Below are 18,733 nucleotides of genomic sequence, written 5' to 3' on the forward strand. Positions count from 1 at the left end.
CTCAGGGTTTTATATGGCACAGTAGACCCAGGGATTGTTAAGGAGCAGTGAACCCACAGTTCTTTATGGTACAGTGGACCCTGAATGCCTTCTGGTGCAGTGGACCCTGTGTTTTTCTAAGGAGCAGTGGACCCTGTTTTCTTTATGCCATAGAGGATCCAGGGTTTGTTAAGGAGCAGTGGACCCACAGTTCTTTATGCCATAGTGGACCCTGTGTTTTTCTAAGGAGCAGTGGACCCACAGTTCTTTATGCCATAGTGGACCCAGGGTTTGTTAAGGAGCAGTGGACCCAGGGTTTTTATGGCAAAGTTGACCCTGGTTTCTTTACGCCATAGTGGACCCAAGGTTTGTTAAGGAGCAGTGGACCCAGGACGTTTCTGGATTCTGTTCACATATGGCTTCTTGGTGATTTCTGGAACTGTTCCTGAGCCCATGCAGTGATTTCCAGTACAGAATCATGCCTGTTTTGAATGCAGTGGCCCCTGGGGGCCCTTTCAGCCTTGTCTCTTGTTCAAAGAGATTTTCCCAGATTCTTTGAATCTGTAGATGATAAAAATGGACTGTAGATGGTGGGATATTCAAAGTCTTTAGTATTTTATGTTGAAGAACATTTTTCTGATTCACTTTTCCACATGTTGATGAACCTCTGCCCATTACCACTCCTGAGAGACTCTGGCTCTCTGAAATGATGCTTTAATACCAAGTCATGACCTGTTGATGATTAATCTAATTAGTTGTTAAATTCTCATCCAGCTGTTTCTTTATTAGGACCACTTACTTTTCTATCCTTTGGTTGCCTTGTTCCTACTTTTTTTAGATATGTTGCTGCCAACAAATTCAGAGTGAGTTCGTATTTTTCAAGAAATGGCAAAATGTCTCAGTTTCAACGTCTGTTATGTTGTTTATCTTCTATTGTGATCAAATATGGGTTTCTGAGATTTGACAATCATTGACTTTTGTTTTTATTTACATTTTAAACAGCATCCCAACTTTTTTGAAGTTGGTGCTGTCTTATGTAGCAGTATTTCAAAAGCCTTTTTGACTCTTAGATATTAGAGCTGACTGCTGTTTATTGCTGGGTCTTGTTGCCCGTAATCAATGGCAGAAAGAGAATCATACTTAACTTTGTCAGGAGGCCCTGAGGCATCCCAGATGTGGCCTTGATCGTTACACTTCATGAGAGAAAACCATGGATTTTCAGGGTCCTGAAAGCCCACAACTGTTATCAGAGAACAGTGGTATGAAGTCTGACCCCAGGATGATGTGATTTCAAATCTATTTGGGGCCTCTGGGACTTTTTTTTAGAGAAAATCAGGGGAGAGATTCAGAACTAGAGAGAGGAATGGCATGCAGTCTGGATCTGACCCCAGCCTGTCTGATCTAAGGATCACCACCTCTGTCCTTGAGACACGACATAGCCACGAGTCTACTGGTGCCTGGGTACAAAATAACCAAACTATCAAGGCAGAGACATCACCTAGATCTGTATTCTAAGGCATGGACTGGTTAAATAATACTTAAGTAATTATACAACCAGTCCAAGAACAGAGAAAACCAGAAGGAAGGAGACAGAGTAAAGATGATGTAACATGAAGGCGGGGCTTCAGAGTTCAGACACAGAGAGAGGGGGGGGGTTGAACTCTAGTGACAGGGGTCTGCTATATGATCTCACTTCGCCCAAAAGTTTGCAGATCTGCAGAATCTGCAGAGGATGGAGGTGGAGGTCGGAGCAGAGCTCTGCTTCCCACAGCTCCTCAACAGTTCGTGCAGGAAGCCCACGACCTCCTTGCCCGAAGCGCTGCTTCTCCACGTAGTGCTGTCCTCCATTTCTCTGCTCACCGTGGCTCTGAACCTGTTGGTCATCATCTCTGTCTCCCACTTCAGGCACTCCTCTTTGCTCTGATTGTTATAATGATTCTGCTCTCTCTGTGTTCTGTTAGCTGATGAGATCTGTGCTTCTCTCTCTCTGAAGGCAGCTCCACACTCCCACCAACATCCTCCTCCTCTCCCTGGCTGTGTCGGACTTCTTGGTGGGCCTGCTGCTGATGCCAGTTGAGATCCTTCTGAATACGTCATGCTGGTTTTTTGGAGACTTCATATGTTCTCTTTACAGCTATGTTTCCTTCATCATCACGTCTGCGTCTATAGGAGACATGGTTCTCATATCTGTGGACCGTTATGTAGCCATCTGTGACCCTCTGCGGTACTCAAGCAGAATCACTGAGAGGAGAGTGAAGCTCTGCGTCTGTCTGTGCTGGCTCTCCTCAGTTTTTTACAACAGTCTCTTCCTTAAAGACGACCTTCATCAACCAGGACGCTTTAATTCCTGTGTCGGAGAGTGTGTTATCTTTTTAGACTTCATTGAAGGCACGGTTGATCTGGTTTTGTCCTTTATTGCTCCCATTACTGCCATCATTGTTCTCTACATGAGAGTGTTCATTGTGGCCGTGTCTCAGGCTCGCGCCATGCGTTCTCACATTACAGCCGTCTCTCTCCAGCTCTCCCTCAATCTCCCGGTGAAGAAATCGGAGCTGAAAGCAGCCCGGACCCTGGGTGTTCTGGTTGTTGTGTTTCTCATCTGTTTCTGTCCGTATTACAGCTTGTCTCTTGTGAGCGTGGTCAGTGATTCATTTGTATCCTTCGTGGTGTTTCTCTTCTATTTTAACTCATGTCTGAACCCGCTGATTTATGCCATGTTCTACCCCTGGTTTAGGAAAGCAGTTAAACTCATTGTGACTCTGCAGATCCTGCAGCCGGGCTCCCGTGAGGCCAGCGTGCTGTAGGTTGGAGCATGGAGCTCCTCATCCTCCCTGTGTTTGGTTGAACTGATTAATGTGAATCCTAATTGTCACGTTATCCTCACCTCTACCTGCTCAATGTTCTGATAGACGATAACCACGCCTGCTCTGGTCTGAGTCTGTCAGAAACGTCTCTTTTCTCTCATTTTAGGAATTGTTCTTATATTAGTCACACTAGAGCTGCTAAGCATATAAGATTTTTTGTGTTGAATTATTACAGCCTGGGATATGTCACTGATTAGCAGCAACATTGGTTTTTATTCTTTTTTTTTTTTTTTTTTCATGTTTAGCATGTTTTTTCCCCATATGCCAATTATGGTCAAAATGGCACCACCTGGTGGAGAGCGGTAAAAATGATCAATGTCAAGGCAAAAGTCCAGATTGACGCTCAGATATAATAAAATGCATGTGTTTAATGGAAGTGAGGTCAAAAATTGCAGTTTGAATGGGTTTCAATGGAGCATTCTTTGCTCTTAACAGCCTGAGTGTAATTCTTGCTCTTAGACTTACTGTAGGAGCTGAGCTGGAAATAAGATTAAAAAACACAATCTTGCAAAATGATCATAACATGAAGAATGAAAAGCATGTAAAATACACACAACGTCCCCTAAGGGCTAAGAGTAAATGCTTGCTATGAAGGCTACCTATGTTTAACAGCAGTTATGTTAGTGGTTAGTACAGATTTTTTCAGGCTGTTTGAGACATTAAATACTTCATGTGATTTCATTCACTCTGTGTAGTTTTCACTGTGATGGGGCTGATGTAGTTTTAGGACTTTTTTTTTTTAATTCTACATTTTATCATGAAAGTCAGAAAGATGCTGGTCAAGATATGGAAATATATTTCTCAGCCCTCCCTCTAAGTCTACTTGAATCTATATTAGATTCGTGCTTCTCTCTCCACAGATCAGCCTCTCTGTGTTGTTTTATCTCAGTCTGTTTCTCCTCTGATCCAGGATTTGAAGCAGCCCCGGTGGCTGAACCAGTCTCAGATGGCTGAACCAGTCTATGGTGTCGTGCACACCAGTCAGTTTTATGTCAAGCTACACTCTCATACTTTAACGCGCAAATCAAAATAGCGATCCTAATCTAGTCTAAGAATGCAGAAAAAGTGGATCAGAGTGTATTTGTTTGAATCTTTTGCCACTATGATAAGTGGCTTTGTTCTGTGTGTAAAAAAGTTTCAGAGCTTTTACAGAGCGAATCATGTCAGCAGCTGATGGATCTGATGTGCTGACTTCTCTTGTCAGCTGTTCAAATGGAGACAGAAGTGTGCTAAAATTTGCTGACTAGCTGCCGTGTAGTTAAAGTGACGGGGAGATTGTAGTCTGCAGAATGAGGCCAGTGTGATTTTGCATCATGTAAACCTTCTATTCCACTTAGTCGACCTCTCCTGCTGCAGTTTCTCTGGCTTCATTCCTGACTGAGCCTGTACATGCTGGTGTGAGGAGGTGACAGGAGAATGTTTTAAAACTAGTTGAAACCACAGCAGAGATGCTGCACGCTGCACACTCAGCTGATCTGGACAGTCAGCAGGAGGGTGCACACTAGGGATGGGAACAATTAATTGATGATTGATTAATTGGTCGTTAAGAATTTGGTCGATCAGGGGAATTTAGTCGATCTGATGTTGGCATTTAATAAAGAGACTAAATGTGTCCTTTTCTGTACTGCACAGCAATATCTACTGTCAAGACATTGTAAGTGGGACCATGCCTTGTTTATGTTTAAGAGCCCTAGGCTTTCAAAGGGTGAAAATAAATAAATCATTAAGAAACACACTCATTAGTTACCTGTTTTGTTATAAATGGAAATGTTATGCATACATATATATATATATATATATATATATATATATATATATATATATATATATATATATATATATATATATATATAATATATATATACATTACAATTAATCAATTAATTGATCTTTAACATTATAGATGCTCGAGTTGGCAGGTTTCTTCCAAACGCCCATCCCTAGTGCACACAGCAAAAACTTATCACACCACTGTCTATCATTGCTTTTATCACATTTAATCATTGTTGTCATTAACATATTGTAGCATTCACTTTGAATTTGTCTGTTTTCCACGTCTGACACAATGATAACAGTCAGTGCATTTCCTACCAGCAAGTGTTCACAAGGCAACCACTGGCCGATGTTTTACAGATGCATTGGTGCATCACTAATAATTTCTCAGTGATTTAATCTTAATACCAAAATGTTTTATTTGGCCCACTTCAGCACATGCTGTCTGTTAATGAGAGGCTGATAATGTAAAGGTCTGTCTGGGTCTGGCTGCTGTTTTAAACATGAACACGCCTCAGGATGCTGTGTCCTGATGCTGAAATATGTCATAAATACATCATGCATGTTATGTTGCTGCTCTGAACTCTGCCAGAGCAGTTTAAACATAAAACAGCTCATTCAGAAAAGATTCAGACCCCCTTTCGCTTTCTACACCCGTTTAAATGAATCTTTATTCTCATTCATCTACGCTCAGTACCCCGTCATGACAAAGAGAAAACTGAATTTAAACATTTTTTCAAATTTATAATAACTGAAATTTCATTTTGAAGGCTACAGAAATATTTCTGCTGCTCTGAAGGTTCCCAAGAGCTCAGTGGCCTCCAGAATTCTCACATAGAAGAAAGTTACACCAACCAGGACTTCAGAGAGCTGGTCACTTACAAAGGTTAAAAGGCTCTGAACACTGATGTCAATGTGAAATCTACATTTTTAGTTTTAATAAATTTAGAAAAAACATCTGAAATTCTATGTACACTTGTCATGATAGGTACTGAATGTAGATTAATGAGTGTAAAAACGAATTTAGCCAACTGTAGCATCAAATGAAACCTTAAAGTGAAAACAGTGAAGGAGGTCTGACTAAACTGTAAATGACCCATATTTAATGAGAATGTTAACACTGTCTCTTCACAGTTAGAGGGCTCCTGGTCTGAATCAGACTGTGCCCTCTGTATGGACCAAGGCTATAATTGTTTTAATTTATTCATTTAAACCTTTTTAACTAGGAGTTTTCACTATGAGATACAAACATCTCCACAGATAAGACAGAGAAACAGAACATAACAGAGGTGACATCAATCAGCAGCTTTCAGTAGAAAACCTGAGCCTTCGCTGGTCAAATATTCCCTAATTCTAGCTTTGAAATCTCCTAAACTACATGTTCCAGTTTAAGATGAGCCTGTAGATGACATTTAACACTCTTTGACCAAAGACAGAACGAGTCTGAGGAATCTCAGTCATGATGAATTCATGAGAATGAAGGTGAGAGCTACCATCAGCGTTAGCAGTCAGTAGAGAACAGACATAAGGTAGAGCAAAAAAAAAGATACTGATGATCAATCCTTTTGTTGTATAAGGGGGACCAACCAGTGCTCTCATTCAGACTCAATGATGGGAGAAAACCCAGACCAAGGCAGCTTGGTCCACAGACTCCAACATTTTCTGTGAGAATGATGGTGCATGGATGTTCCTTTATCAGTAGAATAAACCTCTCTATGTTCTCTATGTTCTCTTCTATATGATCTATATATTCCTTTATGAGTGGAGTAAACCTCTTCTCTATGTTCTGTGTTTCTTTATCAGTAGAGTAAACCTCTCCATGTTCTCCGTGTTCTGTGATCCTTTATCATTATTGTAACCTCTGTGCTCAGGCCTTATCTTCTACTGTCAGCTGTGATACGTTTACGAGCTGTAGGAAATGTGAGAAACACCTGATGACCCGATGGTGACGCTGTCAGCTTGTTTCATTTTCCTTTTTTTTTTTTTTTTTTTTTTAATTATTATTATTGATCCTGGTTTAGTTTTTCTCCATGGCTCTGAAAGGCTGACGGCAGGTAGAGCAGTAAAATAGATAACTAAATTATCCTTCTTTTATTTCACAGCTAAATAACTTTTAAATGGACTTTTTCATGTTTAGTTTATTGAATGGAGACTATTCATTTTATTTAATAACTTATAATGAAACCTGTATATTTTATTTTATTTTAACATGAATAATCATATTGTTATAATAAAGTGTCTCACCATTCTCTGAGGGCTGTGGTGTGTCACTGTAGTAATGAACGCGAAAAAATCGGAGCTCATCATGGGTCCATGAAGGTAACAGTGGGCGGGGCCTGCACAACACGTGACAGGAGAAGTGGTGTGGTTGAGTAAGTGTTCAGAGAGGACAAACAAAAATGGATCCGAAGGAGTGAGAACAAGTTTAACGTGAGAGTGAACGCCAAGGACTGACGGTAAGTGACATTTACGCATCAATACAGAATATTTGATTTTTAATATGAAAAGATTCATTCAGACTGGAGTTAAAACTACTGACAGAACATTAGAATTGTCTCTGATACTGAACAGTATGTATAAAATACACACACACATATATATACTATATTGTAGTTGTCATATATATATATATGTGTGTGTGTGTGTGTGTGTGTGTAATAATTTCAATAATTTTGAATTTTTTTTCCCCTACAAATGTTAACTTTTTGTGCGTAAAAATTTACATTCTCATCATTTTTTAAAAAATCTTTTAGGATTACCCTTATACATTATGGTTCTACTCATGATTTTTTAAAATATACATATACCTAATTTTGACAACATTATTTTATTTAACCTTTATATAATCAGATGAAAACCCATTTAGATCGAGATCTATTTTACAATAGTGGCCTGACCAAGAGGTCAAAGGTCAACATCAGAGCAGACAAGCACTAAAATAAAAACTTTTTATGATATATTCATATCCTGAGATGCACCTTCTCTCTTTGAAGCTAAGTATGATAGCAATCAACAGCGCCTGTCCATTTTTTTTTTTTTTTTTTTTTTTTTTTTTGCAGCTTTAAAATTTGGCATCGAGATCCTCCATTGACATTTCATACAATCTTTCAAATGACTTTTGATGCATGAACCAAGCTAACCAGGGATCTGGCTACTCATTAAGCATCAGATTCTGAGAAAAAAATCAGTGCTAAATAAAAGCAAAAGTACAAGACTATGGACATAATTTTGTTTAGGAGATTAAGGAACCACATAACCCCATTTTGCAGCTTTAAAAGCCTCTACTGGGTTTAAAGTCAGGGCTCTGTGAGGGCCAGTCAAGTCTTCACTGGACTCATCAAACCATGTTTTTATAGTCCTTCTTTGTGCATTGGAGCACAGTCATGTTGGAATAAAAAAGGGCCTCCCCAAACTGTTGCCACACAGTTGGAAGCACAGCATTGCTCAAAATATCTTGATCTGCTGAAGCATTGAGATTTGCCTTCACTGGAGACATGGAGCCTAGCCCAAACCCTGAAAAACAGCCCCATAGCACTATCCCTTCTCCCCCAAACATCACAGTAGTTGATCTGGTCTCTGGAGTCCGAAGTATTTGATCTAGTCTCTTGACTGTGATTTGAAAGATTAACATCTGAAAACCATCTTAGATCCATTTAGTGTCCCTGTTTCTGTCATATTTTGACCTTTAACCCTTCACCCCTCATTTCCCCCTGCAGGCCATAATGGAGAGCGACATGAAGACCCCACTGTTGTCCAGCCCCAACTCTGAGTCCCCAGACTCCGCCCTCTCATCCCCATCTCTAAGCAGCCCCGTGGTCGGGATCATCGGCTCTGGAGACTTCTCCCGCTCCTTGTCCATGCGGCTGCTGTCCTGTGGGTTCAGAGTGGCTGTGGGCAGCAGGGACCCAGCTCAGGTGGGCAAAGGTCCTTTTCCTGAGGGGGCTGAGCTTCAGACTCAGAGGGAGGCGGTGGAGGCAGCGGAGAGGGTGGTGTTTGCTGCCATCTACCCCGAACACTACCCCACCCTGCTGAGTCTGAGGGAGGGGCTGGCGGGGAAGGTGCTGGTCGATGTTAGTAACGCTGAGAGTCTGAGGAGAGGAGGGGGGCAGTCAAATGCCGAGAGGCTGGCGGAGATGTTCCCCAAGAGCGCCGTGGTGAAGGGCTTCAACACGGTGTCAGCTTGGGCGCTACAGGTCGGAGCTCACGACGGGAGCAGGCAGGTGAGAAAAAGTCCTTTAACTAATGCCCTACAGGCTCTTAAGAGGACATTTCATTTGAACTTTCCTACAACACAGGAATGAATTCTGCTGTTTGAATTTATAGAGAATTGTCTGGAATTTCCATAAAAGTTTAAGTCATTTTATTTGAATGTCAGAGAAATGAGCTTTAAAGGTACTTTATTTGTTCTTGCCTGGGGATTTATTTGTAATTTTGGGGGGATTTTCATGGAAATGTTTGGAATTTTTTTCAGATGTTTGGAGGAATTTGTCCCTCCTAAACTTTTGAGGATTTGTTTTCTTTTAGATTTTGTGAAACTTGCTTAAATATTTTCCTGAATTTTCCTGGAACTTTGGGATTAAATATTTATTAAAATCTTAATGTCTTTTTCAGACAGTTTCACCCAAGAATCTAGAGAATAGGGGACTCGTTTTTTTCTGTGCACCACAGCTCCCAACCAAAACAGACAGTAAAATAATGATAATACTGATACAGAGCATTACAGATGTGTTCAAATACCATGTTCCAGACGATGGAGGCTGTAGTACTGAAGGCTCTGTCACCATAGGTAGAGTTTGGTGGTGGGAAAAGTGAGAAGCCTAGTGTCTGAGGACCAGAGGCTCTGGGTTGGCGTGTATGGGTGAAGAAGGTCAGAGAGGTACTGAGGGGCAAGGGCATGAAGGGATTTGTAAGTGAGGAGGAGGATTTTGTATTTGATTCAGAATCTAACTGGGAGTCAGTGGAGGTGGATGAGGGTAGGGGTGATGTGCTGCCAGGGCCTAGTGCAGGAGAACCTTTGCAGCAGAGTTTTGGACCTGTCCAGGACTTTGTGAGGTACGCCAGACAGGACTCCATTGCAGTAATCAGGATGGCAGGTGATAAACGCATGTATGAGGGGTGCTGCCACCATGTCTGTAAGTGATGATCTGATTGTGATGATAAACAGAGAGCTTTACTGACCTTGTTGTAGCGGATCTTTACATCAACAGGCTGAAACATGTCATTTTTTTATGAAGTTGTTCTCTATATCCTGACTGTTAGCAAATATATCTCAGATATGTGCTCCTGCTCCAGTAGGAGACAAACGTTTGACTGATATTAACCTAATTTAAGAAAAAAACAGTTTTTTTTCCAAGCCAAAATATAAACTACAGTACCAACTCCCGGAGGCTCATAGCAGCATAGCTGATTGGCTGAGCCTGTCATTAGATCACTGTGACCTCACGGGTTGTCTCTCATAGCTGCCCAACTCTGACGTATAAAATCCCCCATGTAAAGAAGGATGTTAGATGATCCGTTCTCTGATGGTGAACCTGAATCTATCTCCCTCCAGGTATTGGTCTGCGGCGACTGCCCTGCCTCCAAGTCCTCAGTCATCACGCTGGCTCGTCGTCTAGGATTCAGCCCTGTGGATCTGGGGGGTCTGAGTGCATCCAGAGACATCGAGGAAGCCCCACTCCTCCTTTTTCCCTCATGGGGGGGTGCCATCCTCACCACCTTCCTCCTCTTCCTCTTCTTCTATGGTTACAACTTCCTGAGACACGTCCTGCTGCCATACCTGGACAAAGGAGAGAACAACTTCTACCAGCTCCCCCTGGTGACCGTCAACGAAACACTGCCATCTGTCGCCTTGGTCGCCCTCGCTCTGGTCTACCTGCCAGGTACTGAAGAGACACGCCCAGGACCTCCCCTGTAACCAGGTGGTTACAGGGGAGGTCCAACACGCCATGGTTCACGTAGTTAAAGGGGAGGTCAAATACGCCACAGTTCAGGTGGTCATGATTATTTATTTTAGGGTCTCAGATGGGAAAAGGGGGTTGATTTTTAGATAAATCAAGCAGGTTTTAAATAATCAGTCTGGATTAAACCTAAAAATCAGGAGGTTATAGTGAAAATAGATTATGTAATTTGATTTGATCAGGTGATCTGATTATCCTGATCAAACCTCCAATTTACTATACAACTTGGAACTTTGGTATAAAAAAAAATTGGTTTATTTTCACAACATTGTTGTGCAATGTAGACCAGCATATTTTTGCAGTGTAGACAAAAATGTTGCCAGTACAAATTTTGCAGTTCAGACAGAAATTGTCAATGTATTTGTGCAAACAAGGCTAAAAGCTGAAACTGTATTTGTGCAGTTCAGACTTAATTGTTGTGGTTATATATGTGTAATTAATGCCAGCATAGTGGTGCAATTAAAAGAAAAAAATTTGATGGCCGCTATGTGCAATTGGGCCTAAATGTTGCCAATGTTCTGTGCAATTTAGACAAATATGTTGGCAATATATGTGCAGTTAAGACTAAAACTTTGCCATAATGAAGATAAAATTGAGAGCAAAATATTACAAATATATTCATGCAATCGAGACATCAGGGCCGGTTCTAGCCATTTTGGTGCCCTAGGTGAACTTGCCCCCCCCCCAAGACCCTGATCAGCAGGGTCAATCTGTTATCAAAATCCAGGATAGTTCTTTTTACATTCATCAGTAATCAGCGAAAACGTACTTTCACAAAAGTTAAAGATTCAGGGCTTTTGAGAAAACATTAGGGGCGTAGACCCCACAAGCCACCCGATGGCTCCACCTCTGACTGATAAACTTATCCACCACACAGGGTGTACACATCATATCAGCACAGTGTCAGAAATGTAAGGTCATAAACACATTAGGAAATAATTAATTATAAGAGCACCTGCATCAGTTTTTAACCAGAATTATCCTGTTAGATCTTCTAAAAGAACCAAGTTAGAGGGCTGCGTTGGGATCAGGTCTGAATTTAATTTTTGCTTGCACTAAAACTGTTAAAGTTTGTAAACAAGGCACAGTCTAATTCCTGAAATGCGCACAGAAGCTTTAACGCTCTTCATAGCACTGCAGACCTTTGAGCGTCTCCACTGCACTGATGTGCATCATGACGCACAGGAAGAGACTGGCACAGAGATACTGAGCCATCATTCTGTTATTTGAGGGGAAATCCCTTCAATCCATAAAAATTGGCCTCTTTTCATAAAGCGTTTAATTTACAGACAAGGACAGCAACAGAAAGGGGCAAACAGATAAAAACTTACTCTCTGCAGGAGCTGACCGGAGTGCACTGCGCTTTTTGGCATTAGCGAACAATGATCAGGAAAATAGTTACACCTATGGCTTAAAAAACAAATGATGTGTACATAAAGTCTGTAAATATGACCCTGACATTACTCTTATTAATATAACCAGGATGAAATTAGTCCAGGCTGCAGCTGTTATAGTCGATGTTTTTGGACCGTTATTGCTGACGAGGATGTGAGTGTTTTCTTTCATGCTTCATTCAGTGAGAAAACTTTGATTAGAACAGTGAAAAACCTTATTTGTCAAGGGCAGTGCTTAAGTGAAGGCAATATTTTAATTTCTTAATCGCAACTTCTGACATGCCATGTTTTACGTGGATGGTCAGACTTTAGGAGGAATTGGACGGACATGTTACGGGTGCAGGTGGGAGGGAGGCATGACACACATCGCACCAGCAGGTGTTAATGGTCAGGAAGTCAGGGGGAATGGGCAGGTAGGGCGTTAGCTGTCCGAAGCAGGGCTCTATCTCTACATCCTGTCTGTTCAGCGCTGTGTGAACGGGGAAAAAGTAACCTTTTTTTTTTTCTCTAAATGTCTTGCTGGGCTCCCAGTGTGCGTGTGCAAGGGGTGCGTATGGAGAGAGAGACAGAGTGCAGCGAGGTGAGGCTAGACTGTTTCACAAACGAGGGGCGCAGAGGTTAGAGGAGTGCAGGAGTTGCTGATCTGTTACACTGGTGGACCTATTCAAAATGTTCAGGGCTCATGACAGTGCCCCCTTGTGCCCCCCTTGTTGCATTGCATTGGTGATTGCTGATGATGCTTTGTAGTCTCAGGCCTTTTTTGCATTGCAGTGATCGTTGACCAAACTTGTTGCTCTGATGTCTTCTCTGGCCTTGTTTAATTGCAGAGATTGTTGACCAGCGCTGTTGCACTTTTGTCTCTGTGGGTCTTGTCGTGTTATACTAGTGATCATGGATGTTGCTCTGACATGTCTTCACAGGTCTTTTTTTTGTTGCAGTGATAGTTGACCAACCCTGTTGCTCCATTGTCTCCCCAGGTGTGCTGGCAGCAGTCCTGCAGCTGCTCAGAGGAACTAAATATCGCAGGTTTCCTGTCTGGTTGGATCGCTGGCTCTGCAGCAGGAAGCAGCTGGGTCTGCTGAGCTTCATGTGCGCTGTGCTGCACGCCATCTACAGCATGTGTCTGACGCTAAGGAGGGCCGCAGGATACACCATGCTGAACGCAGCATACCGCCAGGTGAGCCCAGGACAGGTCAATCACCAATAAGAACTCGTTCATATGTTGATATTTAAATGTTTCCCTCCTCTCAAAGGTGAAAGCTGGTGTGGAAAATTCATGGGTGGAGCAGCAGGTGTGGAGGTCTGACCTTTACCTGTCCAGTGGAGTTCTGGGTCTTGGAGTCCTGGCTCTGCTCGCCATCACGTCTCTGCCGTCTGTGGGAAATGCCCTCACTTGGAGGGAGTTCACCTTTGTTCAGGTAAGGCTGAGATGATTTGAAGGCCAGTTTGGGGCCCCATCTGTGGGCCCCTCCATTGGTTTTACTATATTTCAGTGATCTTTACTAGAATTTAAAAATCCGGGATGACGTCCCCCTTACTGTGTTTTCTTCTTCTGTAACCTGTTACAGCTCTTCGAGTGAAGGATTTGTCTGGTTTTCAGAACTGTTGGAAATACTTGAGTGAATGTGCGAATTTTAATCAATAATAGGAGTAATTTTTAATCATTACAGACCTTAAACTCATAAAATGTCTACATAGCTGTTAGAAAACACGATGAATAAGCACATTTATTTTTGTGACTTTCCCGTGTTTATGTCTCCAGTCAGGTCTCGGTTACGTTGCTTTGACCCTCTCTGTCTCTCACACACTCTTCTTTGGCTGGGACTTCGCCTTCTCCCCCTGGTCTTACCCATTCTTCCTCCCCCCGGTGTTCCTGCTCTCCCTCATCCTGCCCTGTGCAGTCCTGGTTGCACGACTCCTCCTGGCTCTGCCGTGCGTGACGAACAGACTGACGAAGATCCGCCGAGGCTGGGAGAGCCGACGGCACAGACTCGCTCATAACACAGAGCCTAGCTCGTCTGAGGAGGAACGTCCTCAGAGATTTGGTGACGTCTGAAGATCCTAACAGTAGATCTGGAAAATCCAGAAGCTTCTATTCTCTCTATGAGAGTCTGCTGCTCCAGTTCTTTTCGAGCAGAGATGAACATTGTCCAAACGTTGGTTACCTGGGGCGAAGATGGCCTCTGGTTGGGACACGGCTCATGTACAGAATCTCAGGTTTGATTCCCACCTGTGGCTCCTTTCTGGTCTCCCTGGTGTATGTCACCATCCATCGCATTGTCCTCTTTAAGTAAAGGCAGAAAAACTGCAAAAAGAAATCAACAAGTGATTGATACTCTTAGATGCCATGTGTTTTAAAACGATCTCTGCAGTTTTATCTGAAAGCAGTGAAACTCTGAAAACATCAGAAAATCCATCATGTTTTTAACCAACAGCTGCTGAGAGATAAAGAAGAGAGCAGTGTCTAGATTGCACACAAAAATTGGCAACATTTGGACAAGAGAGCAGGATGTCACACCAACTACATTGCACAAACATGTTGGCAATGTTTGGATAATGAAAAGTAGCCATACTTTTGTGCAAACTAGATTGGAATCTTGCTGATGTATGTATTCAATGTATGCTGACAATTTAAACCAAAATGTTGACAATGTATTATAAACCTTTGAAATAACACCAACAACAAAGTTGTTCAATGAACATCAGAACCTTGCCAATACATTATGTTGCCAGTTTATTGTCCAATTTACACTTGAGAGATGAAGGTTTTTTTAATACATTTAGACCAAAATGTTACCAACACATAATTTGCGATTTAGACTAAAACATTGTCAATGTAATAAATGCAATAAAGTTTGGGATATAACAATGTCTTGTGCAACTTACAATGAAACATTGGCATTTTAGCAATGTTAGACCTAAGTATTGCCCACACCTATTTGGTAATTCAGACTAAAGAATTGTGAATGCAATTTAACAACTTAGACTGAAAGTATTTAATTTATATGTGCAAAGAAGAGCACATGTTCAGACTGAAACAAAGACATTAGAAATTTGGCAGTTGAGACTGAAAATCAGCAATTTATTTGTGCATATTTGCCCAAAGCATGACAAATATATAAGTGCAATTTGGACAAAAAACTCGTCATTATAAATTGGCAATAAAGTTTGAAATAGCCTTAGCTCTTATACTGAAGCATTGCCTTTTTAGTTATTTAGACCTAAATGTTGCCAACACATATTTGGCAATTCAGACTAAAACATTGTCAATGTAATTTTTCAACTTAGACTGAAAGGATTAAAAACATTTTTATTCAGACATTGCCTTTCTAACAATTGAGAGCTACATGTTGCCAATCCATTTGTGCAGTTTTGCCTAAAATGTTTCGAACAAAACTTTGAAAAAAACTTCAACTGAAAGGTCCTCAAATTATAAACATTGCCAATGTATTTTTGCAATTTATCATAAAATTTTGCTAATGAAATAATGTCAGTTTGAATGGAGACATTGTCTTTGCACATTAATTTGCCATTATAGATGAAACATCAGATTTATTTATGCAAACATCATCAATCTGTTGTGCAACTTTAACACAAATTTACCTTTGTAATTTTGGGAAATGAGACTGAAATATTGCAAAGTATTTTGCAACATCTGCAGAAACATATTGCCCAATAATGTTGTCTAACACTTCTATTTTTGTTGCAGTGCTTAAAAAGGGTTTAAGTCTGGTTTAATATTATTTTCCTGAATCAAATCATTGCTGTTTGTATGAGAACGAGGCAGTTGTCTCATCAGCGCTGCCAAAGACTCTGATCAGAGGGGCCTTAGCACCTTTTTTAAAATCAGTATTTTTTATTTTTATATTTTTTAATTTCTTAGCTGAATTGTAGACCAAAGCTTGGTCCAGAATGGACAACTAGACTCTGTGATTTGTAGCATTTAGACGCAGGGTCCCGCCAGCAGGTGAGCGTCAGGTACTACGTTAAATTGATCAGCATCTCTCCCTGGCTGTCCATTCATAGTCTGTTGAACATTTTATTCTCTGCTCTGTTTCAGTTTCCTCTCATGAAAAATATGACATCCAGTGCTTTATTTTGAAGGCAGAGAGACAGAAGAGGGATACTGCGCATGCGCCGGATGTGTGAGGACGCTGGCGTGTTTGTCGCCGCTTCACAATCCTAAGAAAACTGTCTGCTTTCGCTTAACATCGATTATTTCTTGTAGTTCTGCTGTTCCTCTGCTGTTGCTAAACCTTCCAATCGAGCGCTGATTGATATCAGTTAGCTCTAACTTTGTTACAACCAACCTTGTGTTGTCGTCAGCCGAAGTACTCACCGCGCCACAGCTGTTAGCGTCCTCCAGCTAACCTCTAGCCCCCTGTCTTAGCAAGTGTCCCACCGGAGCTCCGAATGTGCTTTTCCCCTTCGAATCTTGAGCTTTCTCTCCTGACCACCTGTGGATCTTCCATTAGGTTTTCCCAGGTAGACGCCTGTGAACCGTAATTCCTCTCGGATTAGCTGTTAGCTCGTAGCCGCCGATCAGCTGTTAGCGTCCTCCGGCTAACCTCTAGCCTCCTGGCTTAGCAAGAGACCCACCGGAGCCCTGGCTGTGCTTTTCCCCTTCGAATCTTGAGCATTCTCTCTTGACCCCCTGTGAATCTTCCATCAGGATTTCCCGGCTAGACGCCGGTTTAGCTGTTAGCTTGTAGCCGCTGATCAGCTGTTAGCCTCTGTGGGCTAGCGGATAGCTAGCTAGCAGCAGCCTGCTCCCACTGCTTCCTCGTGCAGCTAACATGGTGCTCCTCAAATACTCGCCCCAGCAGCTTAGCTAGCTACCAACCTGACCACTACACATCCTATAACCACAGTTGATGCCCTGGCGAATCACTACAATACAGCACTATCCCTCAGCCTGGATTCTCTCGCCCCTCTGAAGACTTGCTCAGTCTCCTTTACCCACCCAGCCCCCTGGTACACTGCTGAACTCCGCTTCATGAAGGCTTCTGGCCGACAGCTGGAGAGACTTTCTAAAAAATCTGGCCTCACCATCCATCTGGAGGCCTATAAAGAGCATGTGTGCTCCTACAAAGAAGCTCTCTCCAGAGCAAAGTCCAGCTACTACTCATCCCTCATCAGTGACCAGCAAAACCATCCCCGGATGCTCTTCTCCACAATAAATCGCCTTCTCCGCCCCATTGACGACCTTCATTCCCCAGCCAACTTCGACCGCTGCACTAGGCACCTGCAGTTTTTCCAGGATAAAGTTGCCTCCATCTAGCAGCAACTTTCATCTGGACCTCCACCTCAGGATTTCACTTCACATCAGGACACCGCTCCTCTGCCTCACTGCCGTCTTTCCTGCTTCACACCCGTGGACATTCTCCAAGTGGCTGAATGGGTCAAGAAGGCCAAGGCATCCACCTGCTCCCTCGACCCCATGCCCACACCACTGGTGAAAGCATCTCTGTCTGTTCTGTGCCCCATCATGGTAGACATCATCAATACCTCATTATCATCTGAAATTGTCCCCTCATCCTTCAAAACTACCTCAGTAACCCCCATCATCAAGAAGCCTGGGTCAGACCCGGAGGACCTCTCCAACTATCGACCGATCTCCAACCTTCCCTTCATCAGCAAAATTCTCGAAAAAGCAGTCGCTGCCCAACTCCAGCAACACATGTCCAACCATGAGCTCCATGAACCTCTTCAATCAGGATTTCGCACTCACCACAGCACTGAGACCGCCCTTATCAAAATAACCAATGACCTCCTCACAGCTGCAGATTCTGGACACATCAGCCTCCTCATTCTCCTTGACCTAACCGCTGCCTTCGACACAATATCCCATACCGTCCTCCTTGACCGCCTGTCTCACCATCTTGGCATCACTGATACAGCTCTCTCCTGGTTTCACTCATATCTCTCACAAAGAAAATAGTTTGTTACCATCGGCACCTCTCACTCATCCCCCGCCCCAGTTAACCAGGGCGTGCCTCAAGGCTCTGTTCTTGGACCTCTCCTTTTCACCATCTACATGCTTCCCCTTGGACAGATTATTCACAAACACGGTCTCAGCTTTCACTCTTATGCAGATGACACCCAACTCTATCTCAGCACCAAACCATCCACTCAGCTCCCTCCCCACTCCCTGGTAAACTGCCTCCATGACATCAAAGCCTGGATGACCTCTAACCAACTCAAACTCAACAGCAATAAAACAGAGCTCATGGTGGTGGCCCCCAAAGCGCTGCTGCAGAAGGTTGGAGATCTCATGCTCAATGTGGACGGGACCTCCATCTGTCCATCCTCCGAGGTCCGAAACCTGGGCGTCATCCTGGACTCCACCCTCTCCTTCCAGTCCCACATAAAGTCTGTCACCAAATCTGCCTTCTATTATCTCAAGAACATCTCCAGACTCCGACCATCACTCCCTGATTCTGTGGCTGAAACACTCATTCATGCTTTCATAACCTCCTGCCTGGACTACTGTAATGGAGTCCTGTCTGGAGTTCCCAGCAAAACCCTGGACAGGCTTCAGTACGTCCAAAACTCTGCAGCTAGAGTTCTCACCCGCACTAGACCCTGGCAACACATCACTCCGACCCTCATCCACCTCCACTGGCTCCCTATCAAGTCCCGTATCAACTACAAAGTCCTCCTCCTCACATACAAATCTCTCCATGCTCTGGCTCCCCAGTACCTTTCTGATCTCCTCCATCCATACACACCATCCCGCAACCTTCGATCTTCAGACACCGGCCTA

The 18,733-nt window shown here is 42.8% G+C and overlaps 2 protein-coding genes across 4 annotated transcripts; both read left to right on the forward strand.

Moving 5' to 3' along the window:
* Positions 1-1,711: 1,711 nt before the first annotated feature.
* LOC121522975 (trace amine-associated receptor 13c-like) lies at positions 1,712-2,783 on the forward strand. Its single transcript, XM_041807681.1, has 2 exons — positions 1,712-1,884; positions 1,973-2,783. The coding sequence occupies exons 1-2, from the start codon at positions 1,712-1,714 to the stop codon at positions 2,781-2,783; spliced, it is 984 nt and encodes a 327-aa protein (XP_041663615.1).
* Positions 2,784-6,999: 4,216 nt separating this feature from the next.
* steap3 (STEAP family member 3, metalloreductase) lies at positions 7,000-17,965 on the forward strand. Of its 3 annotated transcripts, XM_041807709.1 has the most exons (7): positions 7,000-7,072; positions 8,333-8,836; positions 10,168-10,495; positions 12,945-13,144; positions 13,221-13,385; positions 13,536-13,592; positions 13,730-13,868. In XM_041807709.1, the coding sequence occupies exons 2-6, from the start codon at positions 8,339-8,341 to the stop codon at positions 13,545-13,547; spliced, it is 1,203 nt and encodes a 400-aa protein (XP_041663643.1). In that variant the 5' UTR covers positions 7,000-7,072; positions 8,333-8,338; the 3' UTR covers positions 13,548-13,592; positions 13,730-13,868. The 3 variants fall into 3 exon arrangements, with proteins under 3 accessions (XP_041663643.1, XP_041663641.1, XP_041663642.1); XM_041807707.1 differs by lacking the exon at positions 13,536-13,592 and having other exon boundaries at positions 13,730-17,965; XM_041807708.1 differs by lacking the exons at positions 13,536-13,592; positions 13,730-13,868 and adding an exon at positions 13,869-17,965.
* Positions 17,966-18,733: the final 768 nt, after the last annotated feature.

Source organism: Cheilinus undulatus, linkage group 15 (genome assembly GCF_018320785.1).
Source record: "Cheilinus undulatus linkage group 15, ASM1832078v1, whole genome shotgun sequence".
Classification (NCBI taxonomy): domain Eukaryota; kingdom Metazoa; phylum Chordata; class Actinopteri; order Labriformes; family Labridae; genus Cheilinus; species Cheilinus undulatus.

Coding starts and splice junctions, on each gene's coding strand:
- LOC121522975 (XM_041807681.1), top strand. CDS start 1,712: ATGGAGGTGGAGGTCGGAGCAGAGCTCTGCTTCCCACAGCTCCTCAAC. Junction 1,885..1,972: donor ATCTCTGTCTCCCACTTCAG/GCACTCCTCTTT, acceptor CTCTCTCTGAAG/GCAGCTCCACACTCCCACCA.
- steap3 (XM_041807707.1), top strand. CDS start 8,339: ATGGAGAGCGACATGAAGACCCCACTGTTGTCCAGCCCCAACTCTGAG. Junction 10,496..12,944: donor CGCTCTGGTCTACCTGCCAG/GTACTGAAGAGA, acceptor TTGTCTCCCCAG/GTGTGCTGGCAGCAGTCCTG. Junction 13,386..13,729: donor GGGAGTTCACCTTTGTTCAG/GTAAGGCTGAGA, acceptor TTATGTCTCCAG/TCAGGTCTCGGTTACGTTGC.